The 21,946-nt window shown below is 51.4% G+C and overlaps 2 protein-coding genes across 2 annotated transcripts in view; one reads left to right on the top strand and one right to left on the bottom strand.

The window, feature by feature from the left end:
• Positions 1-6,249, top strand: part of STK4 (serine/threonine kinase 4) — an 82,017-nt gene extending 75,768 nt beyond the window's left edge. Inside the window, exon 11 of the mRNA XM_084888722.1 lies at positions 2,621-6,249. Within this exon, the coding sequence (XP_084744848.1) occupies positions 2,621-2,779 (159 nt within the window). The 3' untranslated portion in view covers positions 2,780-6,249. The remainder of the gene's footprint in view (positions 1-2,620) is intronic.
• Positions 6,250-11,101: 4,852 nt separating this feature from the next.
• Positions 11,102-20,982, bottom strand: KCNS1 (potassium voltage-gated channel modifier subfamily S member 1). Its single transcript, XM_084888535.1, has 4 exons — positions 20,872-20,982; positions 19,505-19,601; positions 16,904-17,946; positions 11,102-14,185 (listed from the first exon to the last, which is right to left on the bottom strand). Exons 3-4 carry the CDS (start codon positions 17,927-17,929, stop codon positions 13,715-13,717), a joined length of 1,497 nt encoding a protein of 498 aa, XP_084744661.1. The 5' UTR covers positions 17,930-17,946; positions 19,505-19,601; positions 20,872-20,982; the 3' UTR covers positions 11,102-13,714.
• Positions 20,983-21,946: the final 964 nt, after the last annotated feature.

The following is a 21,946-nucleotide window of genomic DNA, read 5'->3' as shown; positions in this document are numbered from 1 at the left end:
CTTGAGTCAAAGAACAAGTTGGTGCAGCTCTCCTAACTCACATTTCTTCATTCTGCACTTTATTCTTCATCGTAACGGTGGATAAAGAGCAAGTCTCCCCTCCCAGTTCCCAACTCCCCTCTCCTCACTGTATTTTTTTTTTTTTCTTTTTCCAAAGCACCTATCACCGTCCAATGTAAGAGGAATTTACTGTGTTAACTATTACTGGTCTGTCTTACCTCACTACAGTGTTAGCTTCAAAAAGGCAGCGATGTGTTTTGTTTTCCCTGAAAAAGAAAGCACTCCCGCGTGGGGTGTGAGGGAGTGAAACGGGCAGCAGCGGCCTCCCCAGAAGAGGCTCAGTGACCTGTCACCACAGGATTCTCTCTCCGTGCATCCTGTGCCCCGGACAGAGCCTGGCTCATCGTCGGTGTTCAGTGAATATTTGATAAATGGATGGATGGATGGGAAATATTTCGTTGAACTATAATTCTAATAAGTTCAATGGGCATTGCAGGCAAGTGCCAACCTGTAGGCATGTTAGCTCAAAATAGTATAGAATATTTTCTTTTTTACTTGTTTGATACTGGCTTAGATCAGAAGTTACAGAAGTAGCTTATTTATGGAGATTAATAGTCATTTTAATAATATTAGCAACAGTTATAGATAACAGTGATAACTGCTATCATTTTTGGAATGCTTACCATCTGCTACATGTGTACTGTATGAAGTTCTGAGAACTCTGCACCCTTATGAACTCTGTACTGTATGAAGTTCTGAGAACTCTGCATCCAGTCCTCACTACAGCCTAAGGACGGAGGAACTGGTGTTGTCTGTTTTCCGGAAGAGGAAACCGAGGCTCAGAGAGGTGCAGTTATTCGTCCAGGGTTACACAGCCTGTAGAGATTTAGGATCTGTGATCTGAAAGGGAAGTCCTTAACTACTGCATTCAGTACCGACAGTTCACGCTGGGGTGTTCTCTGCAGAAGGAGTTAGAAAAGCCAAAGACTAAGCAAGCATCACTTTTTGGGGTGTCCCTGGGCCAAGAACACTGACCTCCTAGATGGTATAAAACTACAGGCTGGAAAGGAAGTTGCATTTTTTCCCATCATTTCCCCACACTCGGGTCTTTCCATTCTCACATTACAAAGGACCTTTGGTCTTAAACTGTTAGGCTTTTCTCACTTCTCAGACGACTTCCCTGTAGTGGGGCCAGTGGAAATTCCTGTGGTGACAGGTCCTCCTTAAACCATTGCTGGGGAGGCCACTCGACACTCACTCCCCCGACTCCCTAAGGGAAGGGGGACAGAAAGGCTCCTTCACCCTCCTTCCCGACCACTTCCCGGTGGCGGCCTCAGGAAGGGGCCGAGGGAGGTGATGATTCTATAAATCTCTCTAAGATTTGAGAGAGTCTTTTGAGTTCTTAAAACCGATACCTATTAAAAGGGTAGTGAGCTCACTGGATTTATCACCACCTGCTGTGGACAATGCTGCATTCATTCCCCCTGCCAGCCAGGACCGGCCTTGCTTGGGTTCAGTGAAGACTCCACACAGTCAGCAGCCAGGCCCCTCACCCAGCAGCTGCAGACGCAGGCAGAGCGCTCCTGGGCTTGAGTGAGGAGGCCCGGCCTCGCACGCAGTGTCATCTCTAAGCACACCATCTACCGGGCACCGTGCTAGCAGTTCTAACGAGGAACATGATGAGGCGTTGCTGTCCCACTTCTGTAGACGAGGAAGGCCAGGAGAGATGGGCAACTTGCCTGAGTCTCACGGCACTTGCGAGAGGCAGAGCCATGTTCTGACCGGGGGTGGAGCTGGTTGTGAAGCGGTGCCGGGGGAGTCTGCTCCTCCTGCGATGCCGGCGAAGAGCAAGAGCACCCACTCTGGTTTGGAATCCAGACTCTGCCCTTCCTCGCTGTGAGACGCTGGCAAGGCGCTGAGCCACTCTCTTCGTTCACTTGTTCATCTGTAACTGGGGGATAATTACATGCTCAAATCATAGGCTTTCAAGGATTGGAGGAATAGATGGATATAAAGCATTTTATGTGCTAGCCGTTGTTATTAATTTATGTATCAAGTCCTGTTTTCTTCTGTGGGTGATGGAATCTCAGAAGTTTCAGGGTTTCTCCAATCCCCCACCCCTGGATTGTGTTTATAAGATGCTTATGTAGATAATACACAGAAAGTGCTTAGAGTGGGGTCTTGGGTACGATTACCCCCAATAAATGTTAGCGGTGATTAATGCGTGTGACAGCGCACAGGCCCTGGTGTGGGGAGAGAGCACCTGCTCCTTAGTCAGCATCGTCTCCTTGGTGTGGTGTCCAGATGCCCATCTCCTGGTCAGACAGAATGAGGAGACAACCACTAGTTTGCATACATCAAACCGCTGTAATTTTAATGCCTAACAATGAGTTTAAAAGGTAGGGGAGATGAAGTGTGATTCATTAAGTTCTCGGTCCAGGCACAAAGAAATTAGCACCTGGAACTCTTGTAGGAAGAAATGGTCTCAGAGAAGCTCGGGGGCATGTCTTCATTTGAGTGAACTGCCGCTCTTCACCCCCTGCCTCCCCTGCTCCGTGTGATCACACGTTCATCTCTCTCCCTTCCCCCTGGGTGACAGTGCTTTCCCCTTCTCTCCTAGCTTAAGAGCTGGACAGTGGAGGACCTTCGGAAGAGGCTCTTGGCCCTCGACCCCATGATGGAGCAGGAAATTGAAGAGATCCGGCAGAAGTACCAGTCCAAGCGGCAGCCCATCTTGGATGCCATTGAGGCTAAGAAGCGGCGGCAACAGAACTTCTGAGCCAGGCCCGGCGGGAGGGCCCACCCCCACAGGCCTCCGCTTAGCTCGGAGCGGACCGCTCGCTGCGCACGCTGGTGGGCCCCCACCCGCCGCTGCTTCTCCAGGCACCTTGTGAGCTCAGGAACGTGCGCCGGGGGAAGGCTGCCCGCTGGTCAGCGAGCGAGGCGCCTCGGTGTGTGCGTGTCTCCGTCGGTCAGGTTTATTGTTTCAAAGGACTTATGTGGGCACCTTTAAACTCAGAGTTTCGAACCCCAGGAACAGAGACTCCTAGTGAAATGATAGCTGGGAAAGTTTTACATCGTCTTTGTTTTTCTTCTCCCAATAGCTTTCAGCTGTTCTTTCCGGAAGACTTTTTAAAAACTATAAATATGCATATATGTGTAAATTGTAACTAGATTCCCCACTCCGTGTGGTGGCATCTCTGTACAGGTACAGTTCTTCTGCCTCTTTTCTGTGAGATGATGGTACTGTGGAACACAGGGCAGGCACACTGGGGGCCACTCCACTCCCAGGAGCCAACCTCACCCTTTTGCAGGGCCGCTTATTTAAAAATTAGGTCCGGGCCGGTTTTCACCACGTCTCGGCCTTGTGTGGGTCATCCCGGCTCCTGGAGCTGTCGGTGGCTTCCAGGGGAAAGCCTGGAGAGGCGTGTTTACTTTTGAGTCCCAGGAGAAGCCTGGCGCCTTCTCTGCAAATTGGCCTTTGTGGTTTCAGCGCCTTTTATCCACCTCCACTCTACCGACTGCCGGAGTCACCGCCCAGATCCTGCCCAGTGCCTTAAGAGGAGACGTGACCCAGCGAGGGGGCAGGCCTGCTAGGATCTCCCAGCAAACACGGGGCTGTGATCCGTCCACAAAAGGGAAAGGGCTTTGAAGTTCTCGTTGTTCATGTGGAGATCACACGCGTGGCATTTTGCACTGCATTCCTTACAGATGGGTAGGAGGCATGGGTTTTGTGATCCACATTCAAATATGTGACTTTTTTATTTTACTGCTAAGGGGTCTGGAAGAGATCGTGATTGTCAGACTGAGATTTGTTCTCCAGGAGGCTCAACCCACACACGTGGAAGTCGGAGCTGGAAGGAACCCTAGCTGTCTGTTATGGCTGAGGCTGGAGAGGGCAAGCAGCATGGCCCAAATCACAAAGCAGGTGGAAGTGGGAGCTGGGACTAGACCTCGGGTTGCTCCCTCCCCTTCACTGAACCAGCAGCCCCTTCTCCAAGAGAAGAGACCCGTTCGGTTTTGGTTAAGTTACTCCAGGCAAGCCTGCTAATGGGAACTTGCTCTCGCTTTCTCCCTTCAATGGGTGAGGCTGTGAGGAGATTCCCAGGGGAGCCAGCTCCTGTGCCAGCCCCTCCATGGCCTCTGCACCATCTGCCGGACAGGCAGATTTACGGCCAAAAGCAGAGCAGAGGGCTCGCAGAAGACAGCACTGAGCCCTGCTGCAGCGTTGGCTCAGGGCCACCCGTCACTTAGTCACACGGCAAAGAGGAGACAGTTGGGAAGGGCAAATGTGTTTTTATTCCCAAATATCTCTTCTTCTCAGATAGGGATCTGTGCCTGGGTTGCACCTAAGGACACTGAAATTAGACCCCAGAATTGCTTTTGCTTCTCAAACCTGGAAATCAATGGAAAGGCGGGGAATGTGCCTCTTCTGTGGCCAGATTTTGTTCTTTGCGATTAAAGCAAGTTTTAAAAAATGCAAGAGCCAGTTGTTCTGCAGGGCTTGGCCAGTTAAGCAGCTGTGTGGCAGATACAGAGAACAGGGGACAATCTGAGGGTCCCCCTGGAATAATAAATGGCAGCTAGCACTCATCGCCCACGAGATGTGCCAGGCACATTGCCCAGTAGACCCTTTCTCTGAGCTCCAAATTTCACGATAACTGAGTTAAGTTCTTTATCTCCATGTCATATAGACAAACAGGTTCGGGGAAGGCAGTGTAGCTAGTAAGTGATAGAACCAGGATTCGTAACATCACTGTATGGGACCAGCATTTACAGGGGAAAGTCTTTTTTAAATGAAGGGACCACCTTTTCTCACTCTGACTAAATAACTCTTAACGGGCATTTTTAAGCTGGAAACAGCTGAATTAGTAGTCAAGTCTGACAGCCAAGTGAATTTTAAGAACCAAATCATGGAGCAGGCTCTCCCCCACACCAGCTGCTGTGCTAGCTAGCAGTCCGGCCTCAGCCTCTTTCTTTTTTTAAAAAGGACTTTGTACTTGGCCAGCAATGCCCTTTTTCTGTCTTCCTAAGCTAGATCTAAGTAAAACAAGTTTCAGTTTTTCCCCATAAATATTCCTGAATCTTGATCTGGAGTTTATTTTGTTTCAAGCATGTGTGCACCCAACATGCTGGTCCAACGAAGTGCAGTGCTCTTCAGTCTAGCTAGACATAGTCCTCTGCCAGAAATCAGTCTCCTTTGGATCAGATAAACTTCCTGACCAGTTGTATTTGTTTTCTAGTGACAGGAAGGCAGAGGAGAAAATCCTAGTCTTGTTTTTCCTTGAATACTAATTGAGCTCTGAGCGGCAGTCATTGCTTAAGCACTTGTGACTCAAGCTTCTAGGGAATTCTTAGCCCCTTACTTGTTCTCTCCTTCTAAGAAATGATGACCCACACCTAATTGTGTCTTTAAAAAATCTTGAATTCTCTAAGAATGTCTTTATTGCTTCCTCATCAGTAATTTTGAAGCAAATTTCTATTTTTCCTTCTCCATTATCCCTTCTTCCAACCATTGTATTGATGGATGAGTGTTTGGATGGATGGGATGGATGGATGGATGGATGGATGGATGAATTATAGACAGACCAACCAATACTCTGAAGCAACTTAAGAACTGTAACCTTAACTTCTTAAGACTATAGATTCTGATCCAAGTCATGTTTATTTAGCACCTAGCTGGTGCCAAAAATTTATTATACCATTTAAAACTCAATAGCTCTTAGCAACATCAAGAATGAGAGAGGTCTTTATTGATCCTATGGGCTAATATTATGAACAATTTTATGTTAATAAATTCAACAATTTAAGTGAAATAGACTAATTGAAAGTACAAAGTACTAAAACTCACTCAAGAAGAAATAGATAAGCTGAATAGTCCTATATTAAAACATAATAGCTCTGAGAGATCTAGGTATGTTGTTCTCTTACAGATAAAGGCAGCAGGCTCAGAGAGATGAAGTCTGCTGCTCAAGGTCACATAGCTAGAATACGGCAGAGCCAGAATTCAGATTCATTTCTGATTCTTATTCCAGTGCCCTTTCCAGCATACCATGTTGCCTCTAAAGTTTGCAGCTCCTTATTTACTGGAAAACTCTTTCTGTCCACTCCACACCCTCCCCCCAATCCTTTCTTAAGCGCTATGTTTGTGTTTTCATCAGGATTATATTCACTGTCTTTGGAATCCATGTTCTTATTTGTGTTTGGGGGGAAAAATTCTTCCACCAGCTTGTACTCAGATCAACTTGGGGGGAAAAAAGCATAAATGCTGTTGCAGATGTACAACTTAAAAAATGTGAAGTTTGTAGCTTTAACTTTTTGTAACAAAAATAACACTGGCTTAAGTGTTGACTTGAAATGCTGTTTTATAAGGTTTGGATGTAAATAATTAGTCAAAGTCAATAGTTTGTATATGTATGAGACATAGTTTCCTCCTTTGCCTTGTTGTTTTTAATTTGAGATGCTTCCTATGTGCTTTTATGTTGGAATTATCATCCCTCCTTCCTTCTTCCTACACCTTTGTTTTAAATAAAGGCTGTCCTCTTTTTAAAAATGAGATCCTCCATCCATAGCCCAGATAGTGGTGTTGTGAACCTTCGTAACATTGACTTTGTATTATGCTTGTTCTAGAATCCAAAGCCAGGGGAGAGGTGGTAGGATAGGGAGTAAACTTTTGTTGATTACCTACTGTATGCCAGATCCTGAGCTAGTTAACTGTCAGGGGTATAAAGATGAACCAGACACAGTTCTTGCAGACCAGCTGGAGAGTCGGTCATACGCACAAGAACCACATTGGAAATGCAGTGGCAGAAGGAAGTTCACGGCCTGTGGACACATGAGGAGGGATGGTCAGTTCTGCTGAAGTGTCCGAGGAAGCTTTTCTGGAGAAGGTAATGTTCTGGAGAAGGTAAGTCCTGAACTTACAAGATGGGGAAGTGATGGTAAGTGGAGAAGGGTGGGAAGAGAAGGCATCCTGGGTGGAGAGACCAGACTATACAGATAGTCTGGTGTGAGAAAATTGTTTATAAAACCTCATGTTAAACCAAACCTCATTATTTAAACACAGAGTCAGTCCTCACTTAACATTGTCAATAGGTTCTATAACTTTAAATGAAATGATGCATCACTAAGCCAATTTTACCACAGGCTAATTGATGTAAGTTAGTGTTGGGTTCCTATGGCATCTCATTAATGTCACAGCAAAGCCACGTTGAACGAAATGTTATTTTTCTTCACGTCCTACTCTGCTGTCTGTCCTGGTGAGGCTGTCGGTGACAGATCTTCCATTCTTTCCCCCAGCCACGTGATGGGCATGCAACCCAAGCCAGTCCAGTTAGATTCAGTCTTCAGGGAATTGCTCATTTGAGCAGAGTTATACATAGAATAGAGGCAGTTGTCCCTGAGGTGTTTTAATTACAGCGCCCTAAGAGGTGGTTCATGGGTCCTCAATACCATGGTCCCCATATCACCCTTGTTCCTTTCTCAGAGCCCGGTTTTTTAATCCTAGCCAGGAGCTATCCCATGCACTCATTTTTTTGCTTAAGTTTTCCAGAACTGGCTTCTGTTATTTGCAACTAACGACTCCTGACTGATACAGAAATCAGAACAGGCAACATGTCCTCCAGAGAATGTGGGTGTTAAAAATTATCGAGCTGTCATGAGGCAAGACACTCAAGGTTGCTGCTCATGCTCTGGCTCAGGCTCCTGCAGACCATGAGGTGCAATGGTCAAGGGCTACTTCCTGTGTTTCTTGATATGGTCTGACCACCGAGGAGGTGACTCTTGGAGAAGGGGGAGCTTTTGTCACAGTCCGATCTGAGGAGGAGAGGCATATCCAGGCTGTGGGATCGAATGTTTATTTCTAATTGCACAAAATAATGTAAAGGGACAGTCAACAAAGCAAAGCCCAGAATAATCTGAGCACAGAATGAAACGGAGAGCACTTCCCTGGCTGTGGTGGAAGGTTCTCATGACTCGGCCATGGGGCTGAGATCTCCCCAAACCAAATTTGACAATGCATGCGCAGGTTGCCAAGGTCACAGCCCTGCTGCACCTCAGTGAAGCTGGGCATCGGCAGGAAGTGTGGGATAGTGACAAGTGGAACGGCTCCATGAGAGGCCGTGGGGCAATCCAAAACACTGAGTGGAAGCAGTTCCCACCCTTCCCTCCTGGAGGAAGCTCCCAAGTGCCTGCTTGCCCCACCTCTCAAGGCTGCCTAACTGGAAGGTGGGACTCAGTTTTGGCCTACATGGTGAAAAACAGACTCTGAGTGAGTAGGAAAGAATCTTGGGGCCATGCAGAAGTACAGAAACTTGTTAATTGATACCATCAGCAACGTGGGGAATATTCGTGGGAATGGATTTTTGTGGTGCTTGAAGAAGGCCGGGGAAGGTAATGTTGGACCAGGCTGATCTTCTTGACATGCAGGACGTACCAGGGGTTTTGCATTCTCCGTGCCCGGCCAGGAGCTGGCTGGGTTCTAACAACTGATGGGTTGGCCAGTGCAAACTTGGACCAATCGCTGGCCCACATGAAATGGAATTTAAAGGCCCCAAATTCTTTGGCATCAGAGAGGAAAGGATTCAAATATTTCCGAAGCTAGGAGGCTGGACTGGATCTCATTTTTGCCTCCGTCCTGCAAATACCTCTAACTATGGCCCTCAGTGAACCCAGAACACTTGACCCTTGCTCTGAGGATAGTCTAGGTCAAGGGTTCTGGGTGGAGGGCTCCCAGATACCAGAGGGGAGGGGGAAGGCAGAGGTGTGGAAGGGCAGGTGTTGATATCTGACCCTCAGAAATTAAGCGGGAATGTTCATTGTAGTATTCAGCAGGCTCTGAATAAGTCATGATCTCAGGCTAGAGGACTCTAAATATTTTAATCAGAACTGACCGCTCAATTCTTGATTGTATAGCCAACAAAACAAAGCAAAAAAAAAAAGAAAAGTCTCTAAAGCAAAAATAAACACCCTGAGTTAAGCCACCACGACCAGTGCAGAGCATTGCCTAATACCTAATACCCAGAGTCTGGTTGTTGATCTAAAGCCCTGTGAATGGAATATATGCTAACTGCCCTTGAGAAAGGACTGCGGTACTGCTGCTCTGTGGATGTATGTGAACATTTCCTGCCTTCTCCAAAAGGACCTGTGGCCACTGACCAGGGTAACCAGGTGCAGAAGAAAGGCAAACACTAAAATCTTTCAGGGAACCTTGAAGAAGACTTGGAGCTAATATGTTCATATCAATGTCTTGGGCCGAAGAGTACCACTTACTGGAGGCTCACCATCGTGTGGAAAATAATGTTTTGACCTTTTTCCATGTCACCGGAGGTCTAGTGGGATCCCAAGCCTGTCCTCTACCTCCAGTTTCTGAGTGATAGTTTGTAAAGTCCCCCCTTGGCTCCCTGACCCATGGAGGCCAGCAGAATCCAACTGAGCCACTGTCCCAGAATAGACACTCAGCGGTGGTACCACATCTCTGAGGAGGCTGCAGAATCAGGGACCCCACCAGAGACCCTGGAGAGGGATGACTTCTATCAAAACAGTTTCCCCTGTTTGACCAGCGCAAGGCTGGATGGGTCTTAGAAACTGACGGGGGTATTTCAATCAAGAGGCGAATCTAATTTTAACCGCTGTACTAGGTATGTGCTCCGTATTACACCCCTGGAGCCATGGGCATCTCTTGGTTTAATTCTCTCTTCCAAGAACCAGAAACCACCGGAAGCCTTTTGCTGGGAAGGGTAACAGTTTCCTTTACTGTTCACTCTGGTACACCTGAGTTCTCTCCCAGCTCTGCATCAGAGAGACGGATTCCCTGATTCCACTACAAGACATCAAACTGATCCACCACATGGGTTAAATCACATCGATAGGGCCTAGAGCAGGGGTCCTCAAACTTTTTAAAGTGGGGGCCAGATCACGGTCCCTCAGAGAGCTGGAGGGCCGGACTATATGAACTACTAATTCCTACTGTAACACCTTGGCTGCGCTCACTGCCCAAAAAACCTGGCGGGCAGGATCAGACTCCCCTGGGGGCTGCATGTGGCCCGCGGGCCGTAGTTTGAAGACCCCTGGCCTAGAGGGCAAAGATCATTTCCTTATGTTAGACACATTTATAAAACATGTTTAGGAAGAACAAGTGCTGGGCAGCCACGAATTGGGGTGTAGTGGAAATGTACTATTTTTGCCTGTTAACATCTCTCCCCTTTATTTTGGATGGGTACTGTGAGCAGAATGATCCAGGGAAAGATGATTGGAGGAGGGTCATTTGAATGACAGTATCCTAAACAGAAGGTTCATGAGTCCTCTACTTCAGTCCTAGAGGTCTCCTCATTCCTGTATTTCCTGAGGCGTGGTCATTCAGCCTGTCCTTTGATTGGGTGAGCTTCACCAATCTTCTTTTATAATAGGCTGAATGGTGGTCCCAAAGTTACGTCCACACTGTAATCTCGGACCCGTATATGTGTTTTTTGGGGGGTTTTTTTGGAAAAGGGTCTTTTGGCAGAAATGACTAAGTTAAGGATCTCCAGATGAGAACATCTGGTATCCCAGTGGGCCCTAGCTACCATCACAGGCATCCTTATGAGAGAGGGGTATTGGGAGAATGGACACACACACAGGCTGGGATGACAAAGGCAGTGTTTGGAGTGATGCAGCCACAAGCCAAGCAATGGCAGCGGCCACCAGAAGCCAGCAGCCACTAGAAGCCAGCAGAGGCAAGGAGAGAATTCTCCCGCAGAGCCTCCGGAGACTGTGGCCTGCTGACACCTGATTTTTGGGTTTCTGGCCTTCAAAATGGTGAAGGGATACCGTAAGTCTGTTGTTTTAAGCCATCAAATTTGTGGTGATTTGTTATGCAGCCACAGGAAATGAATACATCTTCCAATAAATTCATTTTTTCCCCCTTAAGGTTTCTTTTGCTTGCATCCAAAGAACCCTAGTTGTAAATGTTGTTCATCACTTCCATGATTGAGGCTAGTGAATTTCCCTCTTGGACCAAGTTAATTCCAGCTGGATTCCTGTCACTTGCAACCTGTGCCCAGTGTAAGATTGGAACCAGAGGTGGGGATTCTGAGTCACTCCACGTTACCACTCCGCCCGCCCCAATCACCCAGAAAACATGCCAGGCAGGCAGCTCCACACAGGCACAAACAGGTCCCTGGGCCCAGCCTCTTTATTTGCATAATGGCTACATTGATACATGGGAGTGGGAGGGAGCTGTTGCTTTTCTGCCAGGACCACACACAACCACACGATAGACTCAGGCCAGATTCCCTCCTGAGCTTTCTCCACACCAGCTTCAGCGCCTTGTCTGTGGGGTCAGAAAGCCTGGAAGCTAGCTGGCTACTCGCTGGGTTTAGCAAGACCATGAGGGTGGTTGCATGCAGCCCACCTGGTCTCCGTGCCTTGACCTGGGCAGAGCTGGACTTATATGTCACAAAGTGAACATGCGGGAGGGCCAGTGGTGTGTGTGTGTGTGTGTGTGTGTGTGTGTGTGTGTGTGTAGTCAATTCATGGGTGGCCCCTTGGCTTAGTTCCAGTCTCTGCTCCAATCTGGAGACTGAAAAATCTATGTCCAGAAGCCTATGTACCAGGCCCTGTGTATGATATGAGGCCTTCACACATGCTGTTCCCTCCGCTTGGTATATACTGCTTTCCTGGAGCTGCACCACCCCACTAACTGGCTAATTTCTATTTTACAATGATTTCCTTGTAGACTCTACACTCCGTATGTTAAACTGTCCACTTGCTCAGGAAAGTCTTCTCTGACCGTCTCAGTCAATGGTCCCTGCTATATTATATACCCTTATAGTTCTTGTATTTAGTAGAGCTTATTATTATTTACTCACGTGATTATTGGATTAAAATCTGTCTCCCCACTTGTCTGTAAGCTTCAAGACACAAGGATATATATTTTGCTTGGCATTCAATCTGCTGGATCTAATAAGACGTCCATAAATCACAGCCAACGTGGGTAAAGTAAATCGAAGTGGTGGGGCTAACACAGGAGCGACTGTGTGTGGGGTGGGGGCGGGGGGGGGTACGATGGGGAACCTGAGACTGCACGCCTCACCCAAAGGCATTCACGTTTTTTAAAATATACTAAAAATATTGTCCCGCTAAATGAAACCTGTCTGCAGGCCACATGTGAAGCCCCAACTTACGACTTTTCCAGTGGGTATTTGTTGAATGAGAGAGTGTAGAGTCTACAAGGAAATCATTGTAAAAGCCTCAAAAAAGCAAGGAGGGAGAGGGGACAGAGCTGAAAGGGCCTCCTTTTCAGGCCTGTCTACACCCTCTGGAGGGCAAGGTCTCCCTGGGGCTCTTTCTTTCCTCTTCCTCCTCAGTGCTTGGCACACAGTAGCTGTACAGATCAGTTGATCCATTCAGCATTTACTAAATACCTACTGTGCACCAAGTCCAGTTCAACTGGACTGTGTTCCCCATCCTGGAGCCAGTGTGGTAGGACAGACAGAGCCACAGCCAGACAATGACAGTACAGTGATGGATGTTCTAGCAACAGTGTGGGAAAGGGCCATGGGGCCCTTGTCTCCCAACTTCTTTAGCGAGTAGAGAGGACTCAGAGGTGAGTATACAAGAGATGCCCCAGCAAGAATGAGGGGCTGGAGCTGGCCAAAAGGGCAGGAGCCTCAGGCATTGGCCTAGTTGGTAACTCAAGAGATGGCCGGAGGTCTGCAGAGTAGGCCGAGAGGCACTGCTGTGGGCAGATTGGGGGATTCAGCATAGGGGGACAGGTGTCCATGCATGGCAGCTCTTGGCCACCATTTCTGAGCCAAGCTGGCTGGAAATCAGAACCTCCCTGTTCCATTGGCTTTCACCTCCCTCTAGGCTGACTGTGACCATCTCACAGAATGGCTGAAACCTGGAGATGGGCAGGGACTTGCCCACTTCACAAATCAGGTCCCAGTAGAACTAGAGCTAGACTTCAGGCCTCAGACCAGGGCCTCTTTTCTGTACCTCAAGCCAGCCCTGGGAGGAAGCTACAGATGCTGCTTCACAAACCTCTCACATCAGCTAAGGAGGCAGCTCCCCTTCCTCCCGGGCCTCATCTTAGGGAGCCGAGTCCTTCGGACGCTCCTGGAAAAGAGCCACAAGTGAGGTCCAGGGCTCCTACATCTGAATCCCCTGTCTCATCCTTTCCCTCGCTCTGACAGAGGGATCTAAGTAGATCAACCCTAGGGGTCCATACACCTACTAAAACCCTATGCAAGCTTCGTGAGGGAAGACAGAATGGAAGAAACACTGTTGGCAGACCAACAAGCATGGATTCCAAACTTGACCCTACCACTTCTAGTTGCGTGCCATTCCAGCAAGTCATTGCACCACTCTGAGCCTTCGTTCCTCATCTGTGAAATGGGGCTAATTCTCACCCTCCAACGACGTAGGGCCATATGTGATCTAGCTAATAGCAGGTGGCAAGGAATGGTTAGCATCCTTTCGACTTTCTCCCTCTGGCTCATGCTCTTCCCGGATGGCTTGGAGGTTTGTTTATAAAGGTCTCTGGGTCACTCTTTGAGCTCACATCCTCTAGGGTGACACTGTCCTTCCCTCAGCCTTTGGAGGAAGGGACCCAGCTTCTGGGTGTCAATCCTCAGGCCAGGATGAGTGACCCTGAGCAGAACTTCAGCAGGGGACGGATCTCTGGTCTGTTGTAGCTGAGTGTAGGGGTGTGGGGAGGGAAACATGAGCCCTGGTTTTAGTAAATCTTAGAGTTTGGAGGCTCACCGGGGGCCTGGGCCTCCAGGTCTGCAGACCTTCCCTCCTGGGAGGTCTCTCTGGATGTCTCCAGAGACCCCTCCGACACCCCATCCACGCTGCTCAGCAAGTCTTCAAACTCCTGGTGGCCGCTGTTGCGCACCGCGGCTTCCAGAGCCTTCTGGCGCCGGTAGAAGTGGGAGAACTTATTGAAGATGATGGTGATGGGGAGCGCCACCACCAGGATGCCCCCGAGGATGCAGCCCGAGGCCGCCAGCTTGCCGGCCACCGTCACGGGCACCACGTCCCCATAGCCCACGGTGGTCATGCTCACCGTGCCCCACCACCAGCAGGCGGGGATGGTGTCGAAGCCCACGTCCTCCTCCTTCTCGGCTGTGTAGGCCACTCCGGAGAACACCGACACGCCCACGGCCAGGTACAGCAGTAAGATGCCCACCTCGCGGTAGCTGTGCTGGAGGAAAAGTAGGAAGCCGAGTCAGAGCTGGGTGGGCTTACAGACCTGGCGCTGGGCAGATGGGGAAACTGAGGCCCGGAGAGTAGAAGGGACAGGTCCATCCAAAGTCACAGAGCAAGGCAGAGCTGGTGCCAGGACCTAGGTCCCTGACTCCAAACGAAGGTCTTTCAACTACAATAATCAGCCATACTCCCTGGGCCTGAACACGGGCCTGATTTCCACTGTCTGAGGTGCCTGCGGAGACACATCTGTTCCTTCTAATGTGGCAGCAGCCGGTGAATGAAAGGCCTGTGATATTTCTACTCTTGCAGAATCAAGAGAGAGCCACAGCCGAGACCGGTTTGGCTCAATGGATAGAGCGTCGGCTTGGGGACTGAAGGGTCCCGGGTTCGATTCTGGTCAAGGGCATGCACCTTGGTTGAGGGCATATCCCCAGTAGGGGGTGTGCAAGAGGCAGCTGATCGATGACTCTCTCTCATCGATGTTTCTGGCTCTCTGGCTCTCTCCCTTCCTCTCTGTAAAAAAAAATAAAAATAAAAAAGCCACAGTTTATATTCCACAATGCAAAGGGTTGGTTTTGTGTACTTTTGACTGGTTGGCCTCATTTCTGATAAGCCGGTAGAAGTGGGAGAACTTATTGAAGATGATGGTGATGGGGAGCGCAAAATATTTTCTGCCTCTCAAGGAAGCTGAGAGGATATATATGTTCCCTAGACCTCTCACAGAATGCACTTGCTTATGGGTGTGTATATTTGCTCTGCCCCTGAGGCCAACCCCTGGGGCAGTGGTCGGCAAACTTCGGCTCGAGAGCCAGATGCAACTTGCGAGCCACATGCGGCTCAAGAGCCGCGGTTTGCCGCTCTGTTGACTAATGAGTTTGCCGACCACTGAGATAGGGGCTTAATCACAAGGAACAACAACAGCCCGTAATTATTGGAATTGAGAGTCTAGATCAGTGGTCGGCAAACTCATCAGTCAACAGAGCGGCAAACTGCTGCTCGTGAGCTGCATGTGGCTGGAGAGCCGCAGTTTGCCAACCACTGCCCTAGGGCAGTAGTTCTCAACCAGAGCAGTTCTGCCAGCCCAGGTGATGTTTGGCAATATCTGGAGACATTTTTGATAGTCACAACTGAGACAGGTGTGCTTCCGGTATCTAGTGGGTAGGAGGCCAAGGATGCTTCTAAACATCCTTCAATGCACAGGACAGCCCCCCACAACAAGGAATTATCTAGCCCAAATGGTAATAGAGGCTGAGAACTCCTAGTCTAGAGCAGGGCTCCCAAAACTGTTTAAAAGGCAGAACCCAATCGAGGAAGTCTGGCATAGGGCCAGGGATTCTGCAATTCTAGCAAGCTCCCAGCTAATGAGAAAGCTGCTGGTGGTCAGGAGCCTCACTCGGAGTAGCCAGGCTCCTGTCTGGAGTCTTACAGCTGTGTCTTAGACCCTGGAAGCCTCCATCAATACTCTCCCCCTCCTCTCAGAAAGAGCTAGTGGCCTCGGGCCCTGGCTCCCTGCATGCTGAAGGCAAGGCAGAGTTCTGGGATGGAGGGGTCATCTCTGGAGAGGCGCTGAGTGCAGGGTGTCTAGCTAGTGGAATTCTCTCTATCTGTCCATTGCCCCAGCATTCTGCCCGGGCCACCCTGCCTGCACCCAGCATGCTGGCTGCCCTGCCAGGGGGCATACAAAAGGCTTTACTAAGCTGTGGGCGGAAAGGATCAACCAGCATCTTCCAGGGATCGTTAGCAGGGTTCCAGGGGGCGGGTAGGAGAAAGAACGTGAGGTGCTGGAGTCAGGAGGAACCTCCGACAAGTCCTGTCACCTCTTGGGGCCTCGGTTTCCACATCTGCAAAGTAGCAACAATAATACTTGCCCCTGCTTAAATCCCATTTCCCTTGGGACAAAGCCCAAAATCCTCAGCCAAGGGGTCATGGCCCTTCAGTACCCTCTTCAACCTTATCAACTGGCACCCCTCCCGCCATGTCCCTCTCCCATCATCCATCCTGTTCTCTCTTCGGGCCTCTGTCCAAGCTGTTCATGTGCCCTCCCCGCTCCCCAAACCAAGCTAATTTCACCCCCTCAAGGGTAAGCTTCCCCGGGCAGTGATTCACCCCCAGTGCAGAGCCTGGCTCATGGAGGGTGCTTCAATTAACTGCAACCAGGCTTTAAAAAGCCAGCCTCAGGTCTGTCATCTACGGGAAGGGAATAAATAAGAGCATCTTTCAGGGGATGAAATCGATAATGTTTGTGAAAATGGCACCGAATTAGCACTCAGTGTGAGCTCTGGGGCTGTACTAGACTTGTCTACTAAGCAAGACAAGACCTAGGATATCTGTGGCCCCTGATAACCTCGGAAGAACGGCTCAGTGGAGAAGCCAGTTAGCATCCTGCATTGCATATTGTGCTACGTATTATTTGATATTTGACACATAGATCAGAAGTGACCTTCCTGTTTTATTTTTAATTTTTTTGGAAATGAGGACCAGCACAGCCCTGCTTCAGTTTTCTCCCATGGGGCATAGAGATAACCGGAAGGCTGGGAAGGTCGAATTGGACGTGAAATGTACACCTGCTGTCTGGCCCTGTGCCTGGTATAAAGGATGTGCTTCAGTCCACCGTGTGCCTGGACACAACAGGCCGGTTACGTCCATCTGCTGACCTGCCCCCTGGTTTCACCTGCCTCCCCCGCAGCCCCCGGCCCGGCCTCGGAGGCCCTACCTTGAGGGTGGCGCCCAGGGAGCGCAGGCCGGTGGAGTGGCGCGCCAGCTTGAGCACGCGGAAGATGCGCATGAGGCGGAACACCTGCACCACCTTGCCCAGGTCACCCAGATCCTCGCCGCCCGCGCCCCCCTGGTCGCCGAGCGCCGCGCCGGCCATCAGCGTGAGGTAGAAGGGCAGCACGGACACGATGTCGATGAGGTTGAGCGGGTGGCAGAAGAAGTTGCGCGGGCTGGGCGCCAGCAGGAGGCGCGAGGACACCTCGAAGCTGAACCAGGCGATGCAGAAGTACTCCAGGCGCCGCAGCACCGGGTCGTCGCGCACGGCCTCCGGGCTGCGGCCCGCCGCCACCGCCGCCACGGCCGCGGCCGCCTCGCGGGCCTGGTACTCGGGCAGGCTGTGGATGCACATGGCGGCGATGGAGGCGAGCACCACGCCGATGGACACGCAGCTGAAGAGCTTGCTGGGCAGCGAGTAGCCCGGGTTCTCCATGGTGAGCCAGAGGCGGCGGCGCAGGCGGCCGCAGCGCGCCGCGCCGTAGCGCGCCAGCTCGCGCTGCACGTCGGAGATCTCGCCCGGGTTCGGGTCCACGCTGCTCGGCGCGTCGCTGTCCTCGTCCCAGGCGCGCGGCCGCGCCACCCGCCGCTCCTGGTAGCGCGCGCGGCAGCACGCGGCCAGCGCGCCCTCGCCCAGGCCCCAGTACTCGGCCTCCTGGCCGAAGGCGAACACGCACAGCTCGTCCAGCACGTGCAGGCGGCCGGTGCGGTAGAAGTGCAGCAGCCCCAGGAAGAAGCCCGGGTGCCGGTCGAAGTAGAACTCGCGGGCGGCCGCGTCGTAGTCGTCGCACAGGCGCCGCGCCTGCTCCTCGGACGCCGCGGCCTGCAGGCGGCCCAGCCGCGTGCCCGGGAAGCGCGCCAGGGCGCGCGCGCTCAGCCGCCGCCGCACGCCGCCCACGTTCACGCTCAGCGCCTCGTCCCTGCGCCGCCACACGGCCGCGGCGCCCGGCTCCGGGGACTCGCTCACCATGGCGGTGGCGCCCTGCCCTGCGGACACGGGAGAAGCGCCCTTAGGAGGGAGGGGAGGGGAGGGGTCCCGGGGCCCCCGGACTTTCCTTACGGGAAGATCATCAAACCCCCGTCCCGTCCCATTTACCACCCAGGGTAAGGTGACCAGGCGTCCGGCTTTTGGCGGGACAGTCCCGCTTTTTAACAATTTGTCCCGCGGCGTTTTAAAAAAGTCCCGTTTTTGGAAAGAATCTTTCAAAAAATTGGGACTTTTTTAAAAAATGATTTTTTAAAATCAATAGTTTATTGATTTTTTACAGAGAGGAAGGGAGAGAGATAGAGAGTTAGAAACATCGATGAGAGAGTCATCGACCAGCTGCCTCTTGCACGCCCCCTGCTGAGGATGTGCCCGCAGCCAAGGTACATGCCCTTGACAGGAATTGAACCCTGGACCCCCCCCCCCCCCCCGCCCCAGTCCAATTTCGGCTAAATTGGGACTTTTTTAAAACGCCCCAGGACGCCGGACAAATTGTTAAAAAGTGGTATGCAGTAGGCGCTCAGTAGGTATCATGCCCTCTGGACTGAAGAGTCAGGCTTCGGTTGGACGAGTCCTCACTCCCTGACTGGGGGACTCTGGTCAATCACTGAGCCTCCCCACCCTTGCTTCATTGACATAAACAAACGCTGAACCTACTTTGGAGGCAGGTAGTCTGGCATCTGGGGGGAGGGATGCTTCTATAGGATGTCTCCCTTTCCCAGACAGAATTTGAGTTTTGCATCCCAGAGGTCTCCTGTGGTATCTTGGACATGCCACCCTCAGAACCTAACTGCTCCTTAGCAAAATGGGGACAGTGAGTGCTTCCCACTGAGGGTTGTGGGGAGAGTCAGTCTAGGCCAGCCATTCTCAAAGTGTGTTCCTTGCTAGCAGAGTTGGCATTATCTGGAAATTTGTCAAAATACGATTTCTCAGCCTGCCCTAGACGGGCTGCGTCAGAAACTCTGGGGATGGGTGATTCTGACCCATGGTCAAGCTTGACAGCCATTGGCCGGGACTATTTACGGCATCTGCAGGGTCTGTCAGGTTGAACTCTGGCTTTCTTGTGTGACTATAGGCAAGTCACGTCACCTCTCTGAGCCTCTGTCAAGTGGAGATAAAGATGTCCACCTCCAACTATGGTTAAAAGGTCAGCTGAACTAACAATGTCTTTGTTGGGCTTGGCTCCCAGAAGAGGGCTAATACATCATCCACCTGCTCACTGTCTCCAGATGCACCCGGAGCCTCGGGGAAGCTGCTCTCCTCCGGGTCAGCTTCTTGCACAACGCAGAAGCCAGACCTTCCGGGGAGGGCTGGGGGACGGGGGCGGGTATAGAGGTGGTCGGCCTGCGTGGATATTCAGGGAATGTCAGTTTCCTGCCGCTGCCCACCGTCTCCAAGCGCTGCTGGAACTGAGGCCCAGTGACTCGCCTCCTGACCTCGGTAATGTCATCTGCACTGTGGGTTCGGTAATGCCTGCCTCTCGGGTGGACAGGGATGGAATGTGCATCAAGCCGCTGGCCCAGTGCCTGGCCAGGAGCGGGCAGGGTGTCCTTCACTTACCCTGGGCTCGGCGGTGAAGTGCGTTGAGGTTTTTGTCCTTAGATGTGTTGTGTGGCCGGAGGCCAGTCTCCTCCCGTCTGGGCTTTGGCTCTCTTACCTATAGAATGGGGGTAACAGCGCTTCAGCTGAAGGGTTGTTGTATGTGTGCAAAACCCCTGCAACACAGTACGTGCTCCTGCGTGTCTTTCTGGTCGGACCTGGGCTCCAGTTCTGAGTCTGCCTCTTCCTGTTGACCGTGAGCAGACCCTGCTCTGAGCTTCAGCTGCCCCATAAAGCGGGGAGCACCGTCCCTCCCAGGAGAGCCGTGAGGGTTACGTGAGGAAAGTGTTCACAGCAGCACGGTCCTGGCACATACACTGTGCACAATAAACATGTGTGCGCCGCAGCAGCCTCCCACCCTCCACCTGGGCTTGTCATCAGAAAATGAGGTTTCTGCCAAAACCGGTTTGGCTCAAAGTGGATAGAGTGTCAGCCTGCGGACTGAAGGATCCCGGGTTCGATTCCGGTCAAGGGCATGTACCTTGGTTGTGGGCATATCCCCAGTAGGGGGTGTGCAAGAGGCAGCTGATCGATGACTTTCTCTCATCGATGTTTCTAACTCTCTATCTCTCTCCCTTCCTCTCTGTAAAAAAAATCAATAAAATATATTTATTTTAAAAAATGAGGTTTCTGCCCAGCTGGCATGACTGAGTGGTTGAGCCTCACCTATGAACCAGGAGGTCAGGGTTCGATTCCCGGTCAGGGCACATGCTCCAGTTGCAAGCTCGATCCTCAGAGTGGGCTGTGCAGGCGGCAGCTGATTAATGATTCTCTCTCATCATTGATGTTTCTCTCTCCCTCTCCCTTCCTCTTTGAAATCAATGTTTAAAAATGTATTTTTTTTTTTTTTTTTTTTTTTTAAAGGAGGTCCCTAACACAGTTCCAGCACCATGAGCTGCCCCTCTGTGGGCAAACCCCTTTCTCTTTCTGGAACTCACCTTCCTGTTTATGGAAGGGGAGAATGAATTCAACAAACATTCCCCAGAAAGAGTCTGAGTACCAGCAGGAAAGGTTAGTGATGTGCCCCACAGCTAGTCCACGCACAGGGAAGGCTGGAAACTAGGTTTTGTGATTCTCAAGACTCTTTCCACACTTGTCCCGTCACTTCCCTGGGCTCTGTGGACTCTTCCCTGGTTTGCATCCCTACCCCGAACCCTCCGGGGAGGTTTCTAACCCCACCTGACAGAGGAACAAGCAGGACCAGCCTCCAAGCGGGGCCATCCCACACCGCTCCCTCCCTGGAGGGTCTCAGGGAGAGGGTGTGAGCACCGGGACCGCAGCCCCACCTCCCTTCCCCGACCACGCCCCTCCCCGCGGGAGGCCCTTACCTGCCGCCCAGAGCGTCTGTCCCGGGAGGCGCCGAGACCGGGAGCCCCCTGGCCGCCCGGCCGGTCTCTGCCTGGTGGCCCCGCCGAGCCTGGCTGCTGTGGAGGTCCCGCTGTCCCCTCCTTCCCTGTCCTCCTCCTGAGGCCGCATCGATCGCTGCCGGGGGAAGGAGGGAGGCCGCGGGCGGGCGGCGGAGGCGGTGGTTTCTATTCCTGACTCGTCCGGGGGTGTGAGGGTGTCTGGGGACCGGGCCCTACGGCTGGGACATCCTCCCGAGTCAGAGACGCGGGGAGGAGCAGGCCTTTAGGGGCCAGGGTCCCCCCTAAAGAGCAACGGTAATGACAGCTCCCTAAGTGATGTGCTGGTCACTCTGCCTAAGGAGGTGACTTTGCCTAGGTGCTGCTCCTGCAAACTTGTCAGGGACAGGGGCTTATGCTCCCCCTTTTACAGAGGGGCCCCGGCCACCTGCTCAGGGCACTCAGCGGGGCGTTGTGGACTTGAGGTGAGAACGCACCTCCTCTGCGCTGGGAGTCGGGGGGAAGAGGCCTCACCACCCCCAGAGCCCCAGGGAGACCTGCCCTCCCTGCTGGCTGCGGAGCCCAGACAGATCCTCAGCCCCTTGAAGTTCAGTCTCCTCACCTGCCCAGAGATTCCCGCTTCCCACTTCCGAGCGGGTTGTGAGGGTAAGGGAGAACGGTGACCAAGAGTTTGTCAAGGTTGTGTAATATGCAAGCATTGATTAAGCACCTACTGTATGCCTGGTTGGGGAGAGGGTGCTGGAGACTAGACCTGGATACAAGAAAGGATTCCTAACTTTACAAATATTAATGGTTTTAAAATAATCATGACCAACATTTAACAAGCACTTATATTGGACTAAGTATTCTATAGGTCTCTCTCATTTAAGCTGAAAATACATTATTCCAACCTCACAGATAAGAAATGTAAGGCTCGCCCAGTCCGCGTGGCTCAGTGGTTGAGTGTCAACCTATGAACCAGAAGGTTATAGTTCGATTCCCTATCAGGGTACATGCCCTGGTTGTGGGCTCCATCCCCAGTAGGGGGTATGCAGGAGGC

The sequence above is a fragment of the Pipistrellus hanaki genome, assembly GCF_964339955.1.
Source record: "Pipistrellus hanaki genome assembly, chromosome: 6".
In the NCBI taxonomy this organism is placed as follows: domain Eukaryota; kingdom Metazoa; phylum Chordata; class Mammalia; order Chiroptera; family Vespertilionidae; genus Pipistrellus; species Pipistrellus hanaki.
The sequence above is the reverse complement of the archived record's forward strand: the minus strand, read 5'-3'. Positions and strand labels throughout refer to the sequence as shown.